A 19,810-nucleotide genomic window follows, 5' to 3' on the forward strand; every position below is an offset into this window, starting at 1 on the left:
CGAACACAGGGAAACTTATCTGCTTAGGGAAATGTAATGGAAATGAAGAATTTAATGAACGGAAAAACAGCCATTACTCCAAAGGAGAGTATCCACGGAAGGAGTTATACTGGTATAGTAATAGTAGGACAATTATAAGACTGTCATAGCATCAGTACATTTCCTAAGCCTTGTTATGAAGAACGAGAATTTGTCTTAGCTTTAGAAAGGATTGTCAGCATCCTTCTTGCCAAGGAAATACTTCAAGTACTTCCGCTACAGCAGAAAAAGGTAATAGCAGAGGAGTCATTTTGCTGTCTTCTATAATTCATTTAGGCCAAGGCAAGCCAGGCAAACCTAAGGAGAATTTCACCTAATTGTTCTAACAGTGTCACAAGCAGTCTGTCACAGAAAGCAAATTATTAATTACTATTTCTATTTTTGTTGGGCAGAAAGACTCTGCTAGGTCACCCCACCAGCTGAAGCCTCAGCTACACTACAAGCAGCACAAATATCACATTGCGCTGAGACTGACTGGGTGCTGTTACAGCTTAATTAAGAATATAAGCCACACATCAAACATGTAAAGGAAAAACTTGGTTCCAAAGTGTTTGTCTCGGTACTTTTTTAACATGATTAGAATGATTTGAATTGGAAGGGACCTTAAAGATCATCCAATTCCAGCTTATATTTCATAAAACAATAAAGAACACTGAGGCATTAAAACTTTGCACGGGCATATTCCTCATTTTATCTTCCAAATACAACTTATCTTTATGTTAATAGTTAAATTAACAGGATTAGATACAGAAAAGCTGAAGGTTATGAACATTTCAGGGCCTATCGGCCTCTTAGCTTTACCACTGGGGTGAACTGCGACACAGTTTATTCTATTAGGAAGCCGGACAGGGAAGGGCTCTGCTCTCCCATAAGCAGCTGCAGTTCTTTGAGCGAGGAAGCCCTTGAAGGAAGGTACAAATCATTAAGAACAATACGAATAATAAGAATCAAATCTTGGCCAGCTTGCAGTAAGAATGAACATGATTCTAACAGGAGTTTAGCTTGTTTACTAGCTGAAACAAGGACAGTCCCCCAGCGGTAACAAAGGAGAGACCTAAGCTCACCAAGAGGACAATGAGGAAGGTGGTAAGATAAAGAGCAACAGAGGATTCTGAAGACACAAAGGAACTGTGATGTACATTCGAGAGTGGTTGATATGAGTTCTATGGACGTTTAACCAGTATTTCCCAAACATGCAACCAGTATTTCTCAGAATCTATAGGAATATGTATGTTTAACCAGTGTAAAAGTCCTGTAACCAGCCTCAACGGACACACACTAGGTGAAACGATTCCCTGTGTGCCCGGCGTCGTATTATGTGTTAAAGCAATACCTGCTTCGTAACCAAATTGGCATCGACTATGGAGTTTGGCCTTTTCACATCACCCTTTGCCCAACCAAAGCAAATTTTTTTGCGATTTTGGCCAAAGCGATTTGGCCACGAGCAAATCGCTTGTCGCCAGCGAGACCGGATCCCGGGCCCGGTGGGGCCTTTACCGACCCCCGCCTCCCACACGCCACCACACGCGCTTTGCCCTCGCCCCGGAGGCACGCGGCCGCCGTTGGGCTCGCCCTTGCGTCACCGGGACCCGAGCCCGGTCCCCAAAGCCGTTGAGGGTACGCGGTGGCAGCAACGGCCCCAGCAACGGCCCCAGCAACGGCCCCCAGGACCAAACCCCGACCGCGCACCCACGCCGCAGCCTCCGAGGGGGGATTTAAATCAGAACCCGGAAGCCAGCGCGGCGGGCGCGAGGCACGCTGGGATTTGTAGTCCCGTCGCCCCAGCCCCAACGGCGTAGGAGGCAGCCGGAGAAACTACGATCCCCGCCGGCCCCCGCGGGCCGCCGCCACCGCCCCCGCCCCCGCGCCGCGCAGGCGCGTTGCTAGGGATTGGGTTTTTTGAATCCGCGGCGTTGTTTTTGACGCCATATTTGCCTGGCGAGGGGGACCCGGAGCGCAGCGCCGCCGCCCCGCCGCCCGCCGCCATCGCCCTTCATCCGCCGCCCCGCCGCCGCCAGCCGGCCCCGCCGCCGCCCCGCCGCCGGACGAGGGCGGAATCTACCCGGCGAGAGCGGGGCCGGGCGGCGGAGAAGCCCCGGGGACCGAGGGGCGGGCGCCGAGCCGGGGCCGCCGGCGGGGCCGGGGCCGCTCCCCCCCGAGAGAGGCCGGCAGGGAGGCGGCCGAGGCCCTGACGCAGCCGCCCCCCCAGCTCATCGCCGCCCTCCCTCTCCGCGCCGAGGGGAAGAAGGCGCCTCCGGGCAGGGCCCGTCGCCTCCCGTGCCCTCCGCTCGCCGCCGCCGGCCCGCGCCATGGCTTGCGGCGCCACTTTGAAAAGGACTCTGGATTTCGACCCGCTGCTCAGCCCGGCGTCCCCGAAGCGCCGGCGATGCGCGCCATTGTCCGCCCCGGCCTCGGCCGCCGCCTCCTCCTTCGCCGCCTCCTCCCCGCAGAAATACCTGCGCATGGAGCCCTCGCCCTTCGGAGAGGTCTCGTCCCGGCTCACGACAGGTGAGGCAGGGCAGGACTGGGGCGAAGGGGGGGGGGGAAGGGGGGGTGACTGGGCCCCCCTCTAGGAGGGGCAGGAGCGGGGCTACCCCCTCCTGGGCTCGGTGGGGGCCGGGGCGATACCCTCCCGGGCTCGGCCCCGCCGCGGCGGAGACACAATAGAAATGGCCGTTTGCAGCAGGAGAGGGGGAGGAGGGAGATGGGGAGGAAGGAGGGGGGGCGGGCTGAGCCGCTGCGGGCGAGTGCCCGTAGGAAAGGGGTCGATGGGGGGGAGGAGGGCGATGGAGAAAAAAAGGACGCAGGAGGGGGGCGGCTTTGCTCGCCTCGGGGACGGGCAACGAGGATTCCGCCCCCCCCCCCAACGCCGCCGCCTCTTCCACAGTGCCTGGATGTGGCAAGGAGAGCCGCAGGGGCGAGCCCGGCTGCGAAAAGGCTGGGGACGGAGGGGGGGCCCGTGGCTTCGGGGTTGGCTGCCAGCCTGCGCCCCGAGCCCCTCCCGGCTCGGCCCCCCTCGATCCCTCGCGGCCATTCCCGGCGGGTCGAGCCTTGGCCGAGCCGAGGCGGCGGCGCCTCCTCCTCCTCCTCCCGCTGCTCAGACATCGGGGGGAGGACCGGGGGGAGGGCGGGGAGCGCGGCCTGTCATCAATCACCCGCAAAACGCCAGTGGGAAAAGGCAAAAGCAGATAAAACAAAGGGGTAATTCCGCTTCCAGTCCCTTAATGTGCGGCTCTCTCCCAGATGACCCATTCTGTGGCATCCTTAAAGTTTCCTAGGAAAACCGAGCGATGAAAGCGATTGTGTGCGAGGGTGAGAGTTGCCTTGAGGGCAGATAAAATGGAATCGGGCCGTCTCCCCGTCTCGGAGGCGTTGGGCTAGAACGAAACCCTTTTCCATTGTTAACGTGTAAGAGATGAGTCAACCGGTGGCCCCGAAAGCTCCGGGTCTGCTTGTGTAATTGTTGTCAATTAAAAATCAGCCGAGTTCGTTTTACCAGCGAGCGGGGAGAGAAGAAAGGGATTGAATCTCGGCTGGACACGCAGGATTGATTGGGCCTCGCCATGGCTGTGGGTAGCTTCCAGTAATGCACTTAAGAACGGTTAAGCTCGCAGCCATGAGTAGCGCAGAGGTATGGATCCGTGTCCTTTGTGTGCAGGAAAAAAGCCCTCTGCAGTTGTTGCAGCTGAATTCCTTCTGCTGCTGCTGCTCGGTGCTCCCTTTTATACAGAAGTTGTCTGCTGATATTACCGAGCAGTTTGAGTATGTTTTCAAATTGCCTTCAGTACCTTGTTTCGATTGTCTTAATTCTGAAAACTGTATAGTAGAATGAATTTTTTCACAGGTTTTAATCAAATAAAAAAAAAAAGAACTGCTATGGAGGTAACATATAGAGGGCATACAAAGTACTTGCACTTGGCGTCGGTGCCTTGGTATTTTTTTGCACCTCTAGGAAAAGATCTTGAATGAGTCAGCGGTCTGGGGTGAGAGTTGGTGATGGATGGCATTCCCTGGTACAGTGAGGCATTACGTATGCATTAAGATAATGGTCAAAATCAGAATTAATTTGATTCTTTTTAGAAGATAAATGTTGCTTCTTTGCAAGGAATGTTTTTTGGTTTGTTTCTTTGGGATTTGGAGAGCTTAGGTTCTGAATATTAAATATAAGTAGGATCTGGCCCATGAATGTGTATTGCTGAAAAACAGCAAATCAGTACAATTTTCAGCAGGGGTTACCTATAAAAATATTTGAGGTCATACCTGAACTCCTGTCTTAACGATTCTGAAGCTCTTAAAATCTTACTGAAATTGAGCCAATACAGGCCTCATCTTCTCTTGAGAAAATCAGAGGTGCAGGTGATAATCCATGTGGAAGGGTGATTCTGTACTCACAAGGGTGAGTTTTATGTAGTCCATTTGTGTAATACATTGAAAACCAAAGGGCAGTAATTCAAAATGTCCTTTACAGCACTTGAATGCTTTTGAGCAAAACTTGAAGCATTTATAAATTATGCACATTCACAAGGGCTTTGCTTAGAAGCTCCCTCTGTGGTTTCTGTTACAAGAAAAAGAATATCTTCATACAGTGCTAGTGCAAATGTGACTGTAAGCAGCTTGCTTAATTTTAACTTTTGAGTTGAATTTAGGAGTATTATGAAATTTGTGTATATTTAATATCAACCATCAGAGAACAGCATAGAGCTTATAATTTTAAAGTGGCTACTTTGAAGATTGTGTGGGATTCGTCTCATCTAATTTTGTCAATGTACATATGACCTAATAATTTGTGGTTTTCTCAGTAGTCACTTGGAAGAAACAGATGGCTCATTCTAGAGCTCTGACTTAGAATGAGGCAAAATGTGCTGTAGAAATATGTATTCCTTTCCATTGATTGTCAGATTAATTTACATGACCCTATCTGATAGAGATGTCTGCATTTGGGTCAGATAAGTCTTGCTCTCTGTGTGAGAAGAATTCCAGTCAGATTTTAAGTGTTCCCACTGAGTCACCATTTTGTTCAGTTTTTATATTGGGAAATTTTGTAACAATAGCCAGAATTCAATTAATTTTATTATTTTCTCTGCATGTTATTGTAATCCTTAGGTTTCTAGCACTTAAAAAGTGTCCATCTGAATTCTGTTTAATGAAAATTAATGGTCATATGAAATCAGAGCTCTGGATATAAAACCTGATACTGATACTTTAAAATAAAGTTCGTGCTTAAGCATTTTTCTTCTGTCTGATACTCTGTCCTGGTAATGTTTAACTTCACCTAGTGGAGACTGTATCAGCATTCTTAGCACATGGTAAATTATGTAAAAAATGAATTATCTGGAAGCAGAATGTGAATTAATTGAAGGGGGTGCTGAGAACTAAGAATACAGTGTGGTAGTCAGATGAGAAGACAGCCATCTTTATGGAGTGGTCATAGACAAATAAACAGTATCTGTTTGAGAGAGGATAGGCTTATTCAAGATGAAATTTATCGCTCACAAGAGCATTTTAATATTTTGTGATTATTTGAACGGCTGTTAGGTTACTTCCAGTTTATCAGTGAATTTGGCAGCCAAATTGTATTTGTGGATTTACCATCTATATGTTTTGTGGAATTGTACTTAATGGTTTGAGCATATTCCTGAGTGTGTTTGCCAATTTTTGGGTACTGTTGCCTGCATCTAGAATTATGTTTTAAAATAGTGTTCACTGTACGTGGTGCAGAGTGTATCTACTTGGCATAAAACGGGTTCAGTTCTGAAAGAGTGGCTCCTCTAAGAAATTTTCTCCTGCTTGAGTTCTACAGATGAGTTTTACTTTCATGTAAGTTCTGGTTGCTCTGTGTGATCCGAGTAGTTGCACTTAGGTCTGGATGCCTGCGCATAGTGTACATGTTTAATTCCTGTGAGGTCCTAGGTGTGCTGTCCTGTTTCAAAGCTATTAAATGAAGCCTAGAAGGTGAAAGGAGGAAGCAGTGGCAGTATTTTTTTTCCTGTTGTCTCTTGGATGTTTTAGAACCATTATTTGCAGTTTTATGCAGGTGAAAGGTTATGGGGTGGGGGAGAGAGAATAAACCACTTTTCATTTGCTTTTTAAATTCAAAGGCGGGTCATTGTTAGAAAGCCTGGATATCTGAATATTTCTGAGACTGAAGGTACAGTGACAAATACAGCCCCCAAGAAAATGGAGTGGGGGAGAAGGAAGAGATTATGTTGACAAATGGACATCAGTAGCTTTCTTCCATACTCTCCACCCAAAAAACAGAGGTTATCTTACAGCTAGAACTTTGTAGAATCAAAAAGAATATTGTATTTAAAAAGTTTGTGAAATCACTGAGAAGTAAGTCCACAGGCTTTTGCATCTGCACATGCAGTTTTTCTTCCACCTGAAACGTTCCTCTGCCTCAGCACTTCCCCAGCAACAAACTCATGTTCCAAACCAAAAGCTGTAGTGGGTGGAGTTACTGAGAAAAGTTCTTCAACTCGGGTCACTGGTTGAAATCCATGCAGAGATAACGTTGAATGTTTGACAGAAAATGGAAACTAATATTTATGCAGCATTTAGTAATGATTATGCATAATGAGCATTTGCTGCTGTAATGGCACTTGTATGTCTTATGTTAAAGATGGCAAATGGATTTGGTTGTAAGAGTACCTCTCATGATGGACTCTTTACACACAGACAGTCGATAAATTTTCTTTAGTGTATGCCTTTTTCTTTCACAGGATGATCTGGAAACAATGGATCTAATTAATGCAAAATTTCAAAGTTATTGCAAGAAAATAACTTGGACCTTTTTGAACAGGAAGACCTCTTAGCCTTCCCCATAGGCTGTCCTCCCGTGACCTTTCAGTTCCCCTCTTGAGCAAACCTAACTACTTATATCTGAATGTTGGTCATACAGTGGCCAACTACAGGTTTGGCTTTTAAATGTAGCTTTGGAATGTGACATAGTAGTACTGCATCTCATTCTGCATAATTTCTGTTTTGTTAACATTTATCCACATGTGTATTTATTGCTAAATTATCTTGGTGAGATGCCAAGTTTCTCATTGTGCTCCAGTACTGCAGAAATCATTAGGGTTTTAAAAACCAAAACATTCCCACTCCCCCCCCAAAAAAAAGAAAAGGCACATAATGGCTGCATCTGGACTTGATAATTTAATTTATAAGAAATTTCTGTATGGATGCCTGTGGTGACTGTAAATGTTAGATACCCTTTGGTCATAGATGTCATAAAATGTTGAAGGAGTTTTTTTTTACTTCAGTGGCAAGTCTGATAAATGCAATGTGACGTTTTTGTATGTGAAGAGAAAGATGTAATTGCTGTGTCTAATATATTTTGCACTGCTTGATTTATTTTTCATTCCTCAACCCCTTGATCAGGAGAACTGGGATTTCCTGAAATAACACATTAGTAGAATGAGCTAATGCATATGTGAGCATCTGACTTGTTGTGGGAGAACCAGAACCTTTGTCAGCCTGAGACCTTGTGTAATTGGATCTCGTGAGGTGGCCGGGTCTGTGCCGCAGAGTCCACTGGGACTTGCTTCAGTCTGTCTGTAGCTGCAGATGCTGGCTGTGAAGTGTTAGCGTGTACCCGTCAACAGGATTCTCTCTGGTGCTTAGAGTGTGCTCCTCTGAGGTGAGCATGGTTTTTCCAAAAGTGTGCATTCTGTTACTGAAGTCTGACAGATGGTGCCTGATTACGAAGCATAACTGGAGTGATTGACGCCTGTGACCAAAAGAAGAGAGTAAGAGGGATATCTGGAATATTTTAATTTCTGTTATGCCTGTGGATTCCCTGGTTAAGTCGATACAAAAAGTGAATAATACTGTTATCCTTTGCTGCAGTGCTGCCCTTAGGGGAAGCTAGCTTCTTAATGTTGTATGTCAGTAGTCTGGTGGGGAAGCCAAAACTAGGAATGTGGTAGCATCAACTGGAGGTTGACTAGGGGTGGTGACCTAATGGAAATGCTGTAAATTTGAACTAGGACGGTGAGGCAGTTTTGCTTTATCAGGAGCTGAAATCCCTGAAGATATATGCTGTTGGAATCAGAATAGCATCTGATTGATTCACTTAGAAGAAATCTTGGGCATGGTTTGGATTTGAATGCATACATTGAACGGTGACTTTGCAAACTGAAACCTGAGCTTTAGTTTCCATTTCAGGCCAGGAAAACGGCTGCTCTGATTTTTCAGCCTATTGAGTCACCTTCCTACGTGTTTTGCCAAAGGTTCCCTCAGCTAAATGAGAGATGCCAGGAATTGTGATGAGAGATTGTAAGTGTAAAAATTAAGACATTCCACCCCCCTCACCTCCCCACCCACCCTCCAAAAATCAGGGGGAGGAGAGGAGGGAGAAGTCCTTTCAGGGTTAACAATCAGCACTTCCATCATTGATAAGATGTCATTAAAGTGAAGAAAATAATTGTTTGCTTTACTTTTTCAAGTTGAACTGCTGTTTTCCCTGTGCATAACTTGTAGGTAATTACAGGTCAAGATGGAGTAATTAGATGACAGAACTTTGAAAAAGAATAACTTGCCTTTTTATCATGAATTAAAATTCCTTGGAAATGAATGTTTGGCCTTATAATCTATTAGCATGACAGATCATGTTTGAGATGCCAAACTTGAATTGCCCCCTTCATGTTTCATCCACACGTCATTGGGTGTGAAAGCAGCTGAAATGTGAAATTTTGGTTCCACAAATCATATCAAATTCTGAAAGAAGACTGGCGTGAACACTGTCCCTCATGTTAACACAGTGTCTCATGAACCTGTGTACTCAGTTTTATGCTCTTGGTACACAGAGCTCAACATTAAAAAGGAGTGTCTGTGCATTTCATTACATTCAGGTGGATTTAACTGGATCTCCAATGCCTTCAGTGGCCATGGTGAGACAGTAACAATCTTTCATTGTCATACTTTACCTTAGCCTTGAACCTGAAGGAGGAGAGGGCAGCATATGATAGTGTCTTGTGTAACTGGCCGGGATTCATGGTCATCTTGAATTTGAAATGTCATTTATGAAGTACTGATGCATTTCAGGGTGCTACCAGTATGGCTTTTTCTTGCTGCTACCCTCGATTCAGCAGGCCTGATTTTCACTTTCAGCATCTCTGGTTGTTGCGTGTGAGCTGGCTCCATGCATCCAGGGGTACCTCTAACCAGTAGGAAATGCTGAGCACAGGGGATAAAGTGAAACTGAAAAGAAACTGAGGATAGCTCACAGTGACATATGTTTGACCCATGTTAAATATATTCTTTTTGTCATCTCATAAATGAAATTATTGCCTGATGTACAGTGTCTGATTTGAACTTCAGCACCTATAACATGGATTCAAGTCCATCTAATGAGATCTAATACATGTAATTCAAGTTCTCACTTCAGTTTTACAGCCTTAGGGAAGCTTGCTTCGATTAGGTTTTCTTTAATGAGTGCATTTTCAGATTCTAAATGTTTATATATAAAATAATCTGTTAATTAAAATGCCTGTCAGTGTTGAAGAAGACAGTTTGGGCCTTCTCATAGAAGAATACATAAAAACCTGTCCTGTGTATGACGCCAGTTAAATGTGCATTTTAATTCAGTTGTCAGCTGTGGAGAGAATAGTCAGAGCTAATTTGAAGTAAAGAAAGTTAAGAAACTGATCTTGAAAAGGCAGGAAGTTTTTTTTGGAATCAAAATTAGGTTTGAGAATGGTATCTGCTAACTCCAAGCTTTGTTTAACTGGGCCAGTGTTTTAAGGGGCTTTACAGTTAGATGTCTTCAATATAAGGATTGTTCAAAAATTCTGGCTTGCACTGCTTTAATATTTCATGCTTCTTTCAAGTGCTGACATGCTGCAAAAACTGTTTGAGCTGAATATGTTTGTTCACCCGACATATTTTTGTGGGTTTATTAGGCAAAACTGTGAATGCTAGAAGTAACATGGTGTGTTTAAACAACTTTTCTTTTTTCTCTTGGATTGCTTTAAAAAAAGGACACTGTAATTCAACTTGACATTCACGTTTTCCTTTGAAGTCAGTCAAGTATTTACAAACTTGCATTTCACCTCACAGTGTTGTAGATTTTATGCTACTGTATGTTACTAAAAGTGTCTACTCAGTCTTTGCTGCTGCAAAAAGGAGTGTGCTTAACGTCAGGCCTTACTAATCTGATCATTCATGCGAGAAGTCATTGAGCAGTTGGATGCTATGTAAAACATTTCTTGACTCTTAGTCTCCATTTTACAAATGATAGAGATTGGGAAGTATGAGATGAGTCCTTCTTACAGTCGTCTTGCCTACCAGCAGTACTGAGCTAAGTAGAGCTTGTAGTCCAGTTCTCTGTGCTGAGCAATTGTGCCTTAAATCTCTGAAGTTAGAGTAAATAGAGGAATGCTGTTTAGCAAACCACATTGTGCATTTGCTCAACAAGTGCTCCGTCAGGACTTCAGGCTTTTTTTCTCCTGGTGACTGTTTGCAACACACACAATGTGTTGTCATATTTGAGTAGTTCCCTTCTCCATCCCACTTTGCTTAGTTTTATGCCTTTACCTGAAGTTGTAATGCTACAAACTGTCAAAGTGATTTTGTCAAATCCCGATGTATCTGTCAGCAGTTTTGATTTTTAGAGCAAGATCTGAAGGTGGCAAGTTAAGAAGTGTTGCCAAAGTAGAAGCACATGAAATTACTGTAATACCATTGAGACTTCTCTGTCCACAATTTAATGTAACCTGAAATAGAATGATACATCCTTGGTGTACAAATCTTAATTTTTCCATCCCTGCTGTCACTCTTTTCCCAAAGTCAGTACCTGATTTCTCTGCCTCCTCTCCGTGTCATCATGCATGCTTCCACCCACCCTCATTTTGCTCCTTCTGTTCTGGCTGATATTTTAACATTTTCTCAGAATTATTCCCTATTTAATTTGCAGGCTGGAGGAAACCTGGCTGGTGGCTGTTGTTTTAGCTCCTGGAGTTTTATCCATCAACCAGAGTGTATTTAGGGGTTTCTTTATCAATGATTTTGGTGGTTAATGTGGTTTGAGACTGTTTCTGCAAAAAGATAATATAAAGGAGAGCTGTAGAGGAGGTTTTTATCAAAGTTGTTACACCCCAAATTTGGCTTATGTTTTTGCAGCTCACACGGGATTTGGAAAGTATGCCCAAGACGGAGTAGTCGTAGTGAAGGATGCAGGTGATCTGTTACATTCTTCAGTTAACGTAAATACAGTGTGAATGTTTGCAGTCACGTTTCTCATACTGTAGATATGCTTTAGGATAGACTCTACCTTATGAGCTAATTTGGTTCCTGCTCAAAATTATACTGTCACTTCAGCGCTTGATTCTGAGGAAAAGTTTTGTTTTACCACCATAACACTGTTGAGTAATAATGTTGTGGGGCCATTCTCCTACCGATGCAGTGTGTGCACGTGATAAATTCTACATGGGATTCTGTTTAATTTTGGAAGCCTGACTGCATATTGATTTAACCTGATTTATGTATTTCTGTACCACACTGGAATGTAGCATATACTTTGTACTGCAAAAAGAATGAATCCTCTGGCCACCCTTGAGTACTTCTTTCCCCAGGTTCTTGTTCTTTCCTTCTCTTCATTTCTCTGCTATACTTCAGTCTTCTACATTTGCTGCTTCTTTAAATGATTATTGATCCTCCTTTAGGGAGCTGAAAATTGTACAAGCACTGTAGGCATAGGACCAAAAAGGTGTAAACTGCAAGATCTTCATCAGCGAACAAAATCCAAACAAGATGCTCCTTCGCTGAAAATGCTGGTGTTCTTGAAACAATTTCCTCTCATTTTATGAGTTTGAAGCCCTCAGACTGATCTAGGGAATTGAGGAACCACTGCAATAGTTAAACCTCTGAACTAGGAATTGGCAAATGGTTGCTTCTGCTTGGTCTAGCATAGGCTTCAGCCACTGTCTGATTAAACTGATGGCTGAAGTACTTGCTTCACATGGTTGCCTACTAGAAAATGTTCAGATAAGGAACCTCGGTAGCGTGCTGCTCGCAAACCTGAAAATTAGTTGAGATGTTTTTGTGGTTATTGTATTGGTAAGATGCCAAACAGAAGTAGGAAGGTACTGAGTGAGCAAAGTCCTTTGCAACTCTGACATGATCACGTTCATTTGTCTGTACCTGAGATACTGAAAGCTGTTTCTGTCAGAAACCTAGAAATCTCAGTGCAAGACAGTACTGTAGGGAACTTCTTATAAATGCATTTGAGCGTTTGAAAGTAAGAATTCTCATAAAGAGGGAGTCTTTGGAAGTCTATCTCTGTTAAAGTCTCCTGTGAAAAATTAAGTGGCTTTTTTCTTTAATATTTTACATTGCTAGAGGATATGTAATTAGGACACTGATGTACCTGAGAGCCTTTTGGTATCTGGAATTTTACAGAGAAGTCACACAGAATTAATGTTTTATTGCAAGGATTGCTATTTTTCTTGTAGTTCTGCAATCAAGATGAGATTATTAGAAGTGCTTACTGTGTTTTGTTCAGTGCAACCAAATTCTGGACTATGTATTGCCGTGCTCCTTTGAAACAGAGTATTGATCCATCCATTGTTTTTAATTGGCTAGATCTGAGGCCATCAGAAATGTTGTGGAAAGCTTTTGTATTTTGTCTATCAGCTTCCAGGTTTTTGATATTTTAAGCAGTAGTTGCTTCATGCATATTCAGTGTAAATTGTGTTTTCCTCCCCTCTTTGCTGCCTATATGCCAGTAACTGTATGGAGAAGAATGGTATTTAATGTACATGCTTTTTTTCTGGAGCCTTTTGTTACCCTTAACTATACGAACAATAAATGCTGTCTGGTGGAGAAAGATGATTGCAAATTTAAAAGTATGAAGGGAAGATGATGAGTGCCAGTAGAAGTTCTGTATCCTAATTTTTATATGTGCATATTGTCTAGTGGATAATTTTTAGATTTTAACCTTATGCTGTTTATTTTTGTTAGCAGTGCTCTGGCAGCAGCACCTGACCTTCGCTAACAACATTTTTGCTAGCGTTCTCCTGGTGAGAACAGTCTGGAGTTACCTTTTTTTTAGTTCGTTTCAGTTTAGGTGTCTTACATAAAACGTGCAGGTTTTGCAGGTTGTGTTTTGAGAGCTTAACTTTTACCATCTCTTAGTTATCTATAGTCTTTGGTGTATGAGTGGAGATAGAAGTTAAGTGAAATACTGGTGTGTAACTACTGTAGGCTTAATTGTCTTACTGTTTTTATTTTAGAGCAAATTGTGTACAACATAAAACAGGAGTACAAACGCATGCAGAAGAGGAGACACTTAGAAAATAGTTTCCAGCAGACAGATCCCTGTTGTTCTACTGATGCGCAGCCACATGCATTTCTTCTTACTGGACCAGCTTTGCCAGGTACCCAGAAAATTCTGTGTAATTCTGCTGTGTGTTCTTAGACTCTGTTGCATAAGTCATTTTGCCTAGTTATTTAGTGGATTATGGCACCTTCTCACCAGTTACTGTTGCTTTTCTTGGCAATGCTGGCATTGATCTGGAAGCTCCTAGCTTTTCTTTTTCAGAATAGTTAGGATGCAAAGCTTGTAATAGGCTTGTAATAAGCAGGTGTCTTTGCAAAAATATACAGTACTGTGATTTTTACATAAAATAGAAGCTTAAATTTGTAAATGGCAACTGCCATGTAAAGGGTCTTCACAGTATTTGTGCAGCTCTTGATATTTTGATACCTGTATGTATTGTCCATTATAGATGTCTTCCTTTTGCTGTCATAGCAGGTAAAGTGTTAATATGGCAGAGAAAGACTTCTCCAAATGTTTTGTAAAGTTCCTTTAATGTAAAAGATGTGAAGAAAACTGATTATAGAAATGGTACTGAATTACTTGCAAGTGTAAATTGGTGTGCCTGGATGTTTATTCTTAGGTACTTCATCTGCAGCATCATCACCATTGAAAAAAGAACAGCCCCTGTTTACTCTCAGACAAGTTGGAATGATCTGTGAACGTTTGCTGAAAGAACGTGAAGAGAAAATCCGTGAAGAGTATGAAGAAATTTTGACCACAAAACTTGCAGGTATGCTATAGTTCAAAATAATGTGTTAGGACGAGTTTGAAATCTTAAACCCTTTTTTCATTTTTGTGTTATGTTGTTTCTTCTGACTTAATCTGATTAAGGAATGAGATTGCATACAGGACAGAAAAAAACCCGATGTGTAGTCTCTTTAATAGTTTGGTCTTTTCCTTCTATGCTGCCTTGCATAGAAACTATGACTCCTGGGTATTACTAATCAATGGAAACAGTGGTTTTATTTCAGACAGAGCTTTCTCTTGCTGTCATGTTTGCATTGATCATTTCCTCTTCAGTTTTTGCCAGAAAGACTTTCTATTCTACTGGCCTAAGAGCTCTTTGTGAAGGACCTTTCCCCCCCCGCCCCCCCACCCCTGCTTGGGAACTGACTTCCTTTTTCTGGTATTTGGCAAGAATACAGTACCTAAGATTTCCCTTTCCCTTCCCAGTACTTACCACTGTGCTATTGCCAGCAGTGTTTGGTATCTGCCAGAGCGTCAGTAATTTAGCTGCATTTCTGGTGCTTTGTGCTGAATTGTTGCATTTCACATCATTTGGCTGATACTTTTGGCACCTTACGCCAGCTTAAGAACCACATTAATGTTGGCATTGTAAATATAACCTTCATTTAGTTGTTGGAGTTCCCTACTTCTAAGCATCTTGTTAGCATTTGAGCACCTAAGGTCTGTTGCTTTCAGAGGTAATGCCTTCACATACAATTCAGTGTCTAATTTAACATTTAGTGTGGTGATAATGAACTTGAGTGCAATCTTCGGCAGCAAACCTGATTTTGAATACCTACGGCTGTTCTGCTTCCCCCTGAAAACACATCAGCATTAAAGTTTGGGAATAAAACCTTCTACAGGCATGCCAGTGCAGAAGGTCACCAGACGTGTGTCAGGCTTGTGGGTTGCTATGACAACTGTCTCTCAACCTGAGCTTGTTCATGTTCTGTGCTCGCTGAGCTGCCATTGCTATGTTAGAAATGACTCTAGTTCTAGGTCTCTCTTGCATCTATGTCTATTTACACCAATAACTAGAACCCTAAATACTTCTCTTGCTTTGGGCCTAATGCTCCATTTCTACATTATTCCTTTTAACCTGCTTCAGACTGATGAATTAGGACTCTGTAGAGGTTTTTTCCTAACATATTTATGTTAGGAATTCTGTATTTTCTTGTATTCTCTTAAATGCATTCTAGTTAGCAGTCATCATAAGCATTTGAAGACCAGATATATATACATTTGTTCCAGACACTTTCTGAGTACAAACTTGTAGTTCTTTACAGCAGGAACCACTCTGGCAAGTTCCTTCCATGTGCTCCATCTGTCAGTCCCAAAGGGAACATTTTTTGTTTTGTTTTTTTGCAAGGGAGTGGGATAGTTTCTGTTTGGAGGATTGTGGTTGACAGCAAGATAAGTTTACTTGTTCTTACAATGGCAGTCACCAAAAGAGCAATGAGAGAGACTGTGTTACTGTATCCCATACATGAAGCCAGTAATACATTTTTGGCATTATATGGGAATTTCAGGGAGACTGCCAAAAGAGTTTTAAAAAGCCTTACATAGAAGGCCTGTTATAACCGTTCTGTCAGCAGAAAAACGTATCTTTTTCTAAACTTTGTACAGTAAGGTGATACTCAGAAACTAGTGAAGTCAATGGAAGCGTAACTGAAAATTCTGTAATAAATCTCAGTTGAATAGCTTCTTTCAAGTGACATAATTAAATGTTTGGTTCTCCAGTGTTTTCCTCATTTCTTTCTGAATCATGGTTTTCTTGCCTTTTTTTTTTTTTTTCCTCCTCCTCGTGTTCTTTGGGAGCCGATCCCTTTCATGCAGAGTGAGCACTTGATAAATGGAAAACTCAGATCACTGTAATGCCTTGATTTCTCCCCTCCTGCCTCTGATATCTGAAACTGCTGTGTTTGCATGATCCTTTGCAGATTTTAAAACCCGAGGAGTGTAAGGGGCTGAGGGAAACTTCAGCTTGAAAGGTTTTATAGAACCTGTTTGTGAAAAACACCTTTTTATACTTAAAGGTCAAGTCTTAGAGTTTAGTAATCACGTTTGTATTCATGGCATTTAGCCATCTTTTGAAGCAAAATAGATACTTAGAACACGTATGGTATGGGATGCTTGTGGTGTAAGTATCCTTACAAGTGTTCGCTTAAATTTTCAAACAGTTCACTGTAGGTTGCCCTTACTTTTGGATTGCTTAACTTTCCCAATCTGAATGCCACAAGAAAGGGGATCTTTTTAGTAACCATAGATTCTTAAAATTTCCAAAGCCATAGTTTAAACAGGTGATGCTACAAAGCAGCTGTGTATGTTGACTTGAACCTTTAAATCCTCCAGGTTGGTTCCTGGCCTTCAGTACATACTTTGAGGAAAAGGTTCTAGTTGCTGTTATTTTTGGAAATGAATTCTGGGCAACAAATCCTTCAATCTGCTTTGTGTTATTTTGTTGTTTGGCTCAGATTCTCGCATGGCTGCTGAGAAGCCACCGGTCAGGACTGCAGTGAGACAGAGGTCCTGCCTGTGGGCAGAGGGGGCCTGGCTGCCGTGACCCTGGGCCCCTCGGGTCAGGGCTGAATGTCCTTAGGTCGCTGGGTCCGTACTTGGGGCTGCTGCTGCACTGCTTGCTGATTACTGATACCCTGTTTACTTCGAAGGTGAAGCTCATCCCTGCAAGAGGATGGGGACTTTAATGGGGCAAACCTGTGGGACTAGGAACCACTACAAATCTAACTGCATTTTTGGTTGAAGATTGCCTTCTTTGACCTTGCCCTTTTCTCAGAACACCCCACATTGCTGCACATGTATTTTTCCACAAGGGAGGAAGGGGAATGGAGAGGAGCGGCATCTGGTAGATATTACTCTCCTTGTTCAATTTCCTAATTCTGAAAGGTGATATCCTGCTGATGAGTGAAATATTAAATCTGAACAGAATACTGCGAATGTATGTCTGCGTGTATGGAAAGAGTCGTCTTTTCTAGAAAACAGCAATGCTTAGTTTGAAGCCAAATTAATACATTGGATATCTAAATACAATTTCAGATCAGAGTAGCTGTTTTCATGAAGTCCACAGTAAACTGTCTCCTACTGTGGCTACTTTTGTGATTGTTCTTAGTCAAGTTTTAGTCACTTAGCATTTCATCCTTCTAGTTTGTCATTTGCTTTTGATTTTCTGGTGGTCACCAAAAAGAATTTCTAACTTGTAGCAACTCCCTTCTCTGTACTTCTGTGTCTGTTTCACTAAATTAATTTTCTTACATCTGGTAGTGATAGGAGCAGAGAAAAGTTACATTTCTAACCTTAGAACTGACCCTAATGTTTGCTTAACTGCTCTGCCCTGCTTATGGGTCTGTGAAATGGGCACACTTGATTACTTCAAAACACAGTGTTTGATGCCTAGCCAGGTGTTAGGTATACTGAGGGCTTTGTGTACGTGCAGCATAATTCTCTTTGAGCATATTACCGTCTTTCCCATGGCACGTGTTTCTAAGGGAAAGTCTTTTAATTAAAGGGACATGTGCTGCATTGTTCTTGGGGCTGAAAAGGAAATGGCAGCTGTGAACTGTGTAAAGTCACTTGGAACTACTGTTAGTGGATGCGTGTTTAGTTTTTATAATTTGTGTGTATAAAAAAAGTAGCCTTGATTATTTTTCAGCTTGAGGTAAACTTTATGTACTTATACTTCTAATGCTTCATACTTGCAGAACAATACGACGCGTTTGTGAAGTTCACGCATGATCAAATCATGCGACGGTATGGAGAACAGCCTGCCAGTTGTGAGTATCTATTTCTTCTGGTTCCTGTAAGCATTAAATTACTGAATATTCAATAATTTAAGCAGCCATTGTTTGTTGTTAAGTTTCAGCTAGACCCAAGTTAAGATACTGTAAATTGGTAGTACGGAAGACTGAGGTTGAAAGCAAGATGTGAGATAAAATGCCCCTTTTGTTTAAAACACCTAGAACTGTCTCCCGTAACTTGCTGATTTTTCATTTTTGAAGCAGGTTTTGGTATTGCCGTAACAGGATTGTGACAGAGCTGGCATTTATTAACTCAATCACTAACATTTTTTTTCCTCTCTCTTTCCAGACGTTTCATGAATCACACTTTCTGCATATGTGGGCTGCCCTGTACACCCTGTTTTATTGTTGCAAGCTGTCCCAGTTAAGACTTGCAGCAATGCCATATTTCCCCCCCCTCCCCATGAACACAGGTTATTTCAAGCTTTTGTCAGTGGCAACCACTCTTATGCAGCAACTGGTTTTGGAGTGCTCCCTGATGTCAGTACCACCTGGATGTGGACCTTTGCTACCTGTAATAATACCAGTGGCCTCATTTGCTGTTTCATTACAATTTGGCTTCTTATGTTAATAAGTTTGAAAAAGTAAAGGATTAAAGCTGGTGTTCTAGCAGTTGCCCTTCACTGGTTGTTTAAATAAAAATGTAGAATGACACTTCTGACTGAAGTTAGTGTGGTTTTCATAACTGTGCACTACAACAAAGCTGTAATCACAGTTACGTTAGAATGTAATCCCAGGACAATTTTAAGCAAATAGCCCACAGTACTGCCTGTGAAATAGTGAAGGAGGGCATTTCTGTATTCCATGACCTTTTTGGGGGTTAAGAATGGGTTTATATGATTTCTCATTTTTGTAGTTTTTATTTATTCTATCAGTCTTTAACAAATGTTTATTGCTGCAATTTTTCAGTGTATCATTGTTTTACTGCCCTTGTAGTACTGGAATTTAGTTGGAAGAATAAAACATTTACTTCTAATCTGTTTGTTTTTAATATGCAGGTGGAACTTTTGCTGTGTATGAATAAACTTAAATCTGAGTGTTTAAATGAAAAACTTTATTTACTAGCAGTAGTGGGTGGGTCAGAATTTTAGATCATGAGAAAGGAGGTGGATTCCTCACAGGTGATTCTTCAGAGGCGAAGAAGTCCTCCTTAGATTTGACTGTGTTGCTTCCTGTTGTGGAAGCGTGTTTGGTACAGAACTGACAGGAAACTGCTGATTTAACTTGCTGCAGCTGACTCAAATGCTGCACTCATCTTCCTTCAGATTTAAGTGACACATCAAAGGGAAGCTCTTTATAAGGTAGAGCAGGTGCTTATGCCACAAGCTGGAACTACCTAGGTATTGGAAGAGCTGAAGGTGTGTAATCCTTGTGTTCAGGGTTGAGGAGCTTGTTGGATGCATTGAGCTTTGTCAGTGCTGGCTGCACCATTCTGAGCCTCGGTGTGAATTACTGAAAAGTTACTCCATGCAAGTCCAGATCTGTATGCTGTAGGGTAGAAATACTGCTTACCAGATGCCTTGGGGTGTCTGCTTTGGGGACTTCAAAGTAGTTTCACAGTAATCCTTTTGATTATAAATTGTTGCCTTCTCTAACTTCTCAGCTTCTGTTTAAGTGGATGTCTGTTGTGTGGTAGATCTTTGTACCATTTTGGATAAACAGAAGAGTTTTAGTTGAAATGTAATTGAAACTTCAGCTGGTAGATACATGAATTAATTGGGTCACAGTTGTGCTTATCCTTTCAGAGAAGCCTTGTTATGAGCTCTAGTTCTTAGTGAATTTATTCACTTAGTGAGATTACAGGTTCAGAATTAGGCACATCACAACAGTATTAGAGTATTTTCTGCTCACTTTCCTGAAACCTCTCTTAAGTAAGTATTTGGATTCTTTTATGATATTTTCAGTATCTCAAATA

At 42.3% G+C, this 19,810-nt stretch overlaps 1 protein-coding gene across 2 annotated transcripts; it reads left to right on the forward strand.

The window, feature by feature from the left end:
• The first annotated feature begins 1,955 nt into the window (after positions 1 to 1,955).
• Positions 1,956 to 18,549, forward strand: AKIRIN2 (akirin 2). 2 transcript variants are annotated; one of them, XM_069851296.1, is made up of 5 exons: positions 1,963 to 2,547; positions 13,272 to 13,415; positions 13,938 to 14,087; positions 17,800 to 17,871; positions 18,185 to 18,549. In XM_069851296.1, exons 1-5 carry the CDS (start codon positions 2,349 to 2,351, stop codon positions 18,193 to 18,195), a joined length of 576 nt encoding a protein of 191 aa, XP_069707397.1. In that variant the 5' UTR covers positions 1,963 to 2,348; the 3' UTR covers positions 18,196 to 18,549. The 2 variants fall into 2 exon arrangements, with proteins under 2 accessions (XP_069707396.1, XP_069707397.1); XM_069851295.1 differs by lacking the exons at positions 17,800 to 17,871; positions 18,185 to 18,549 and adding an exon at positions 16,753 to 17,793 and having other exon boundaries at positions 1,956 to 2,547.
• The last annotated feature ends 1,261 nt before the right edge of the window (positions 18,550 to 19,810 follow it).

This window comes from Phaenicophaeus curvirostris, chromosome 2 (assembly GCF_032191515.1).
Source record: "Phaenicophaeus curvirostris isolate KB17595 chromosome 2, BPBGC_Pcur_1.0, whole genome shotgun sequence".
Classification (NCBI taxonomy): Eukaryota; Metazoa; Chordata; class Aves; order Cuculiformes; family Cuculidae; genus Phaenicophaeus; species Phaenicophaeus curvirostris.

Bases quoted from the DNA above. Each gene is read 5' to 3' on its own strand.
- AKIRIN2 (XM_069851295.1), top strand. From the start codon at position 2,349: ATGGCTTGCGGCGCCACTTTGAAAAGGACTCTGGATTTCGACCCGCTG. The intron at 2,548-13,271 runs GTGAGGCAGGGC...TTTTTATTTTAG, and splicing joins CTCGTCCCGGCTCACGACAG to AGCAAATTGTGTACAACATA. The intron at 13,416-13,937 runs GTACCCAGAAAA...GTTTATTCTTAG, and splicing joins TACTGGACCAGCTTTGCCAG to GTACTTCATCTGCAGCATCA.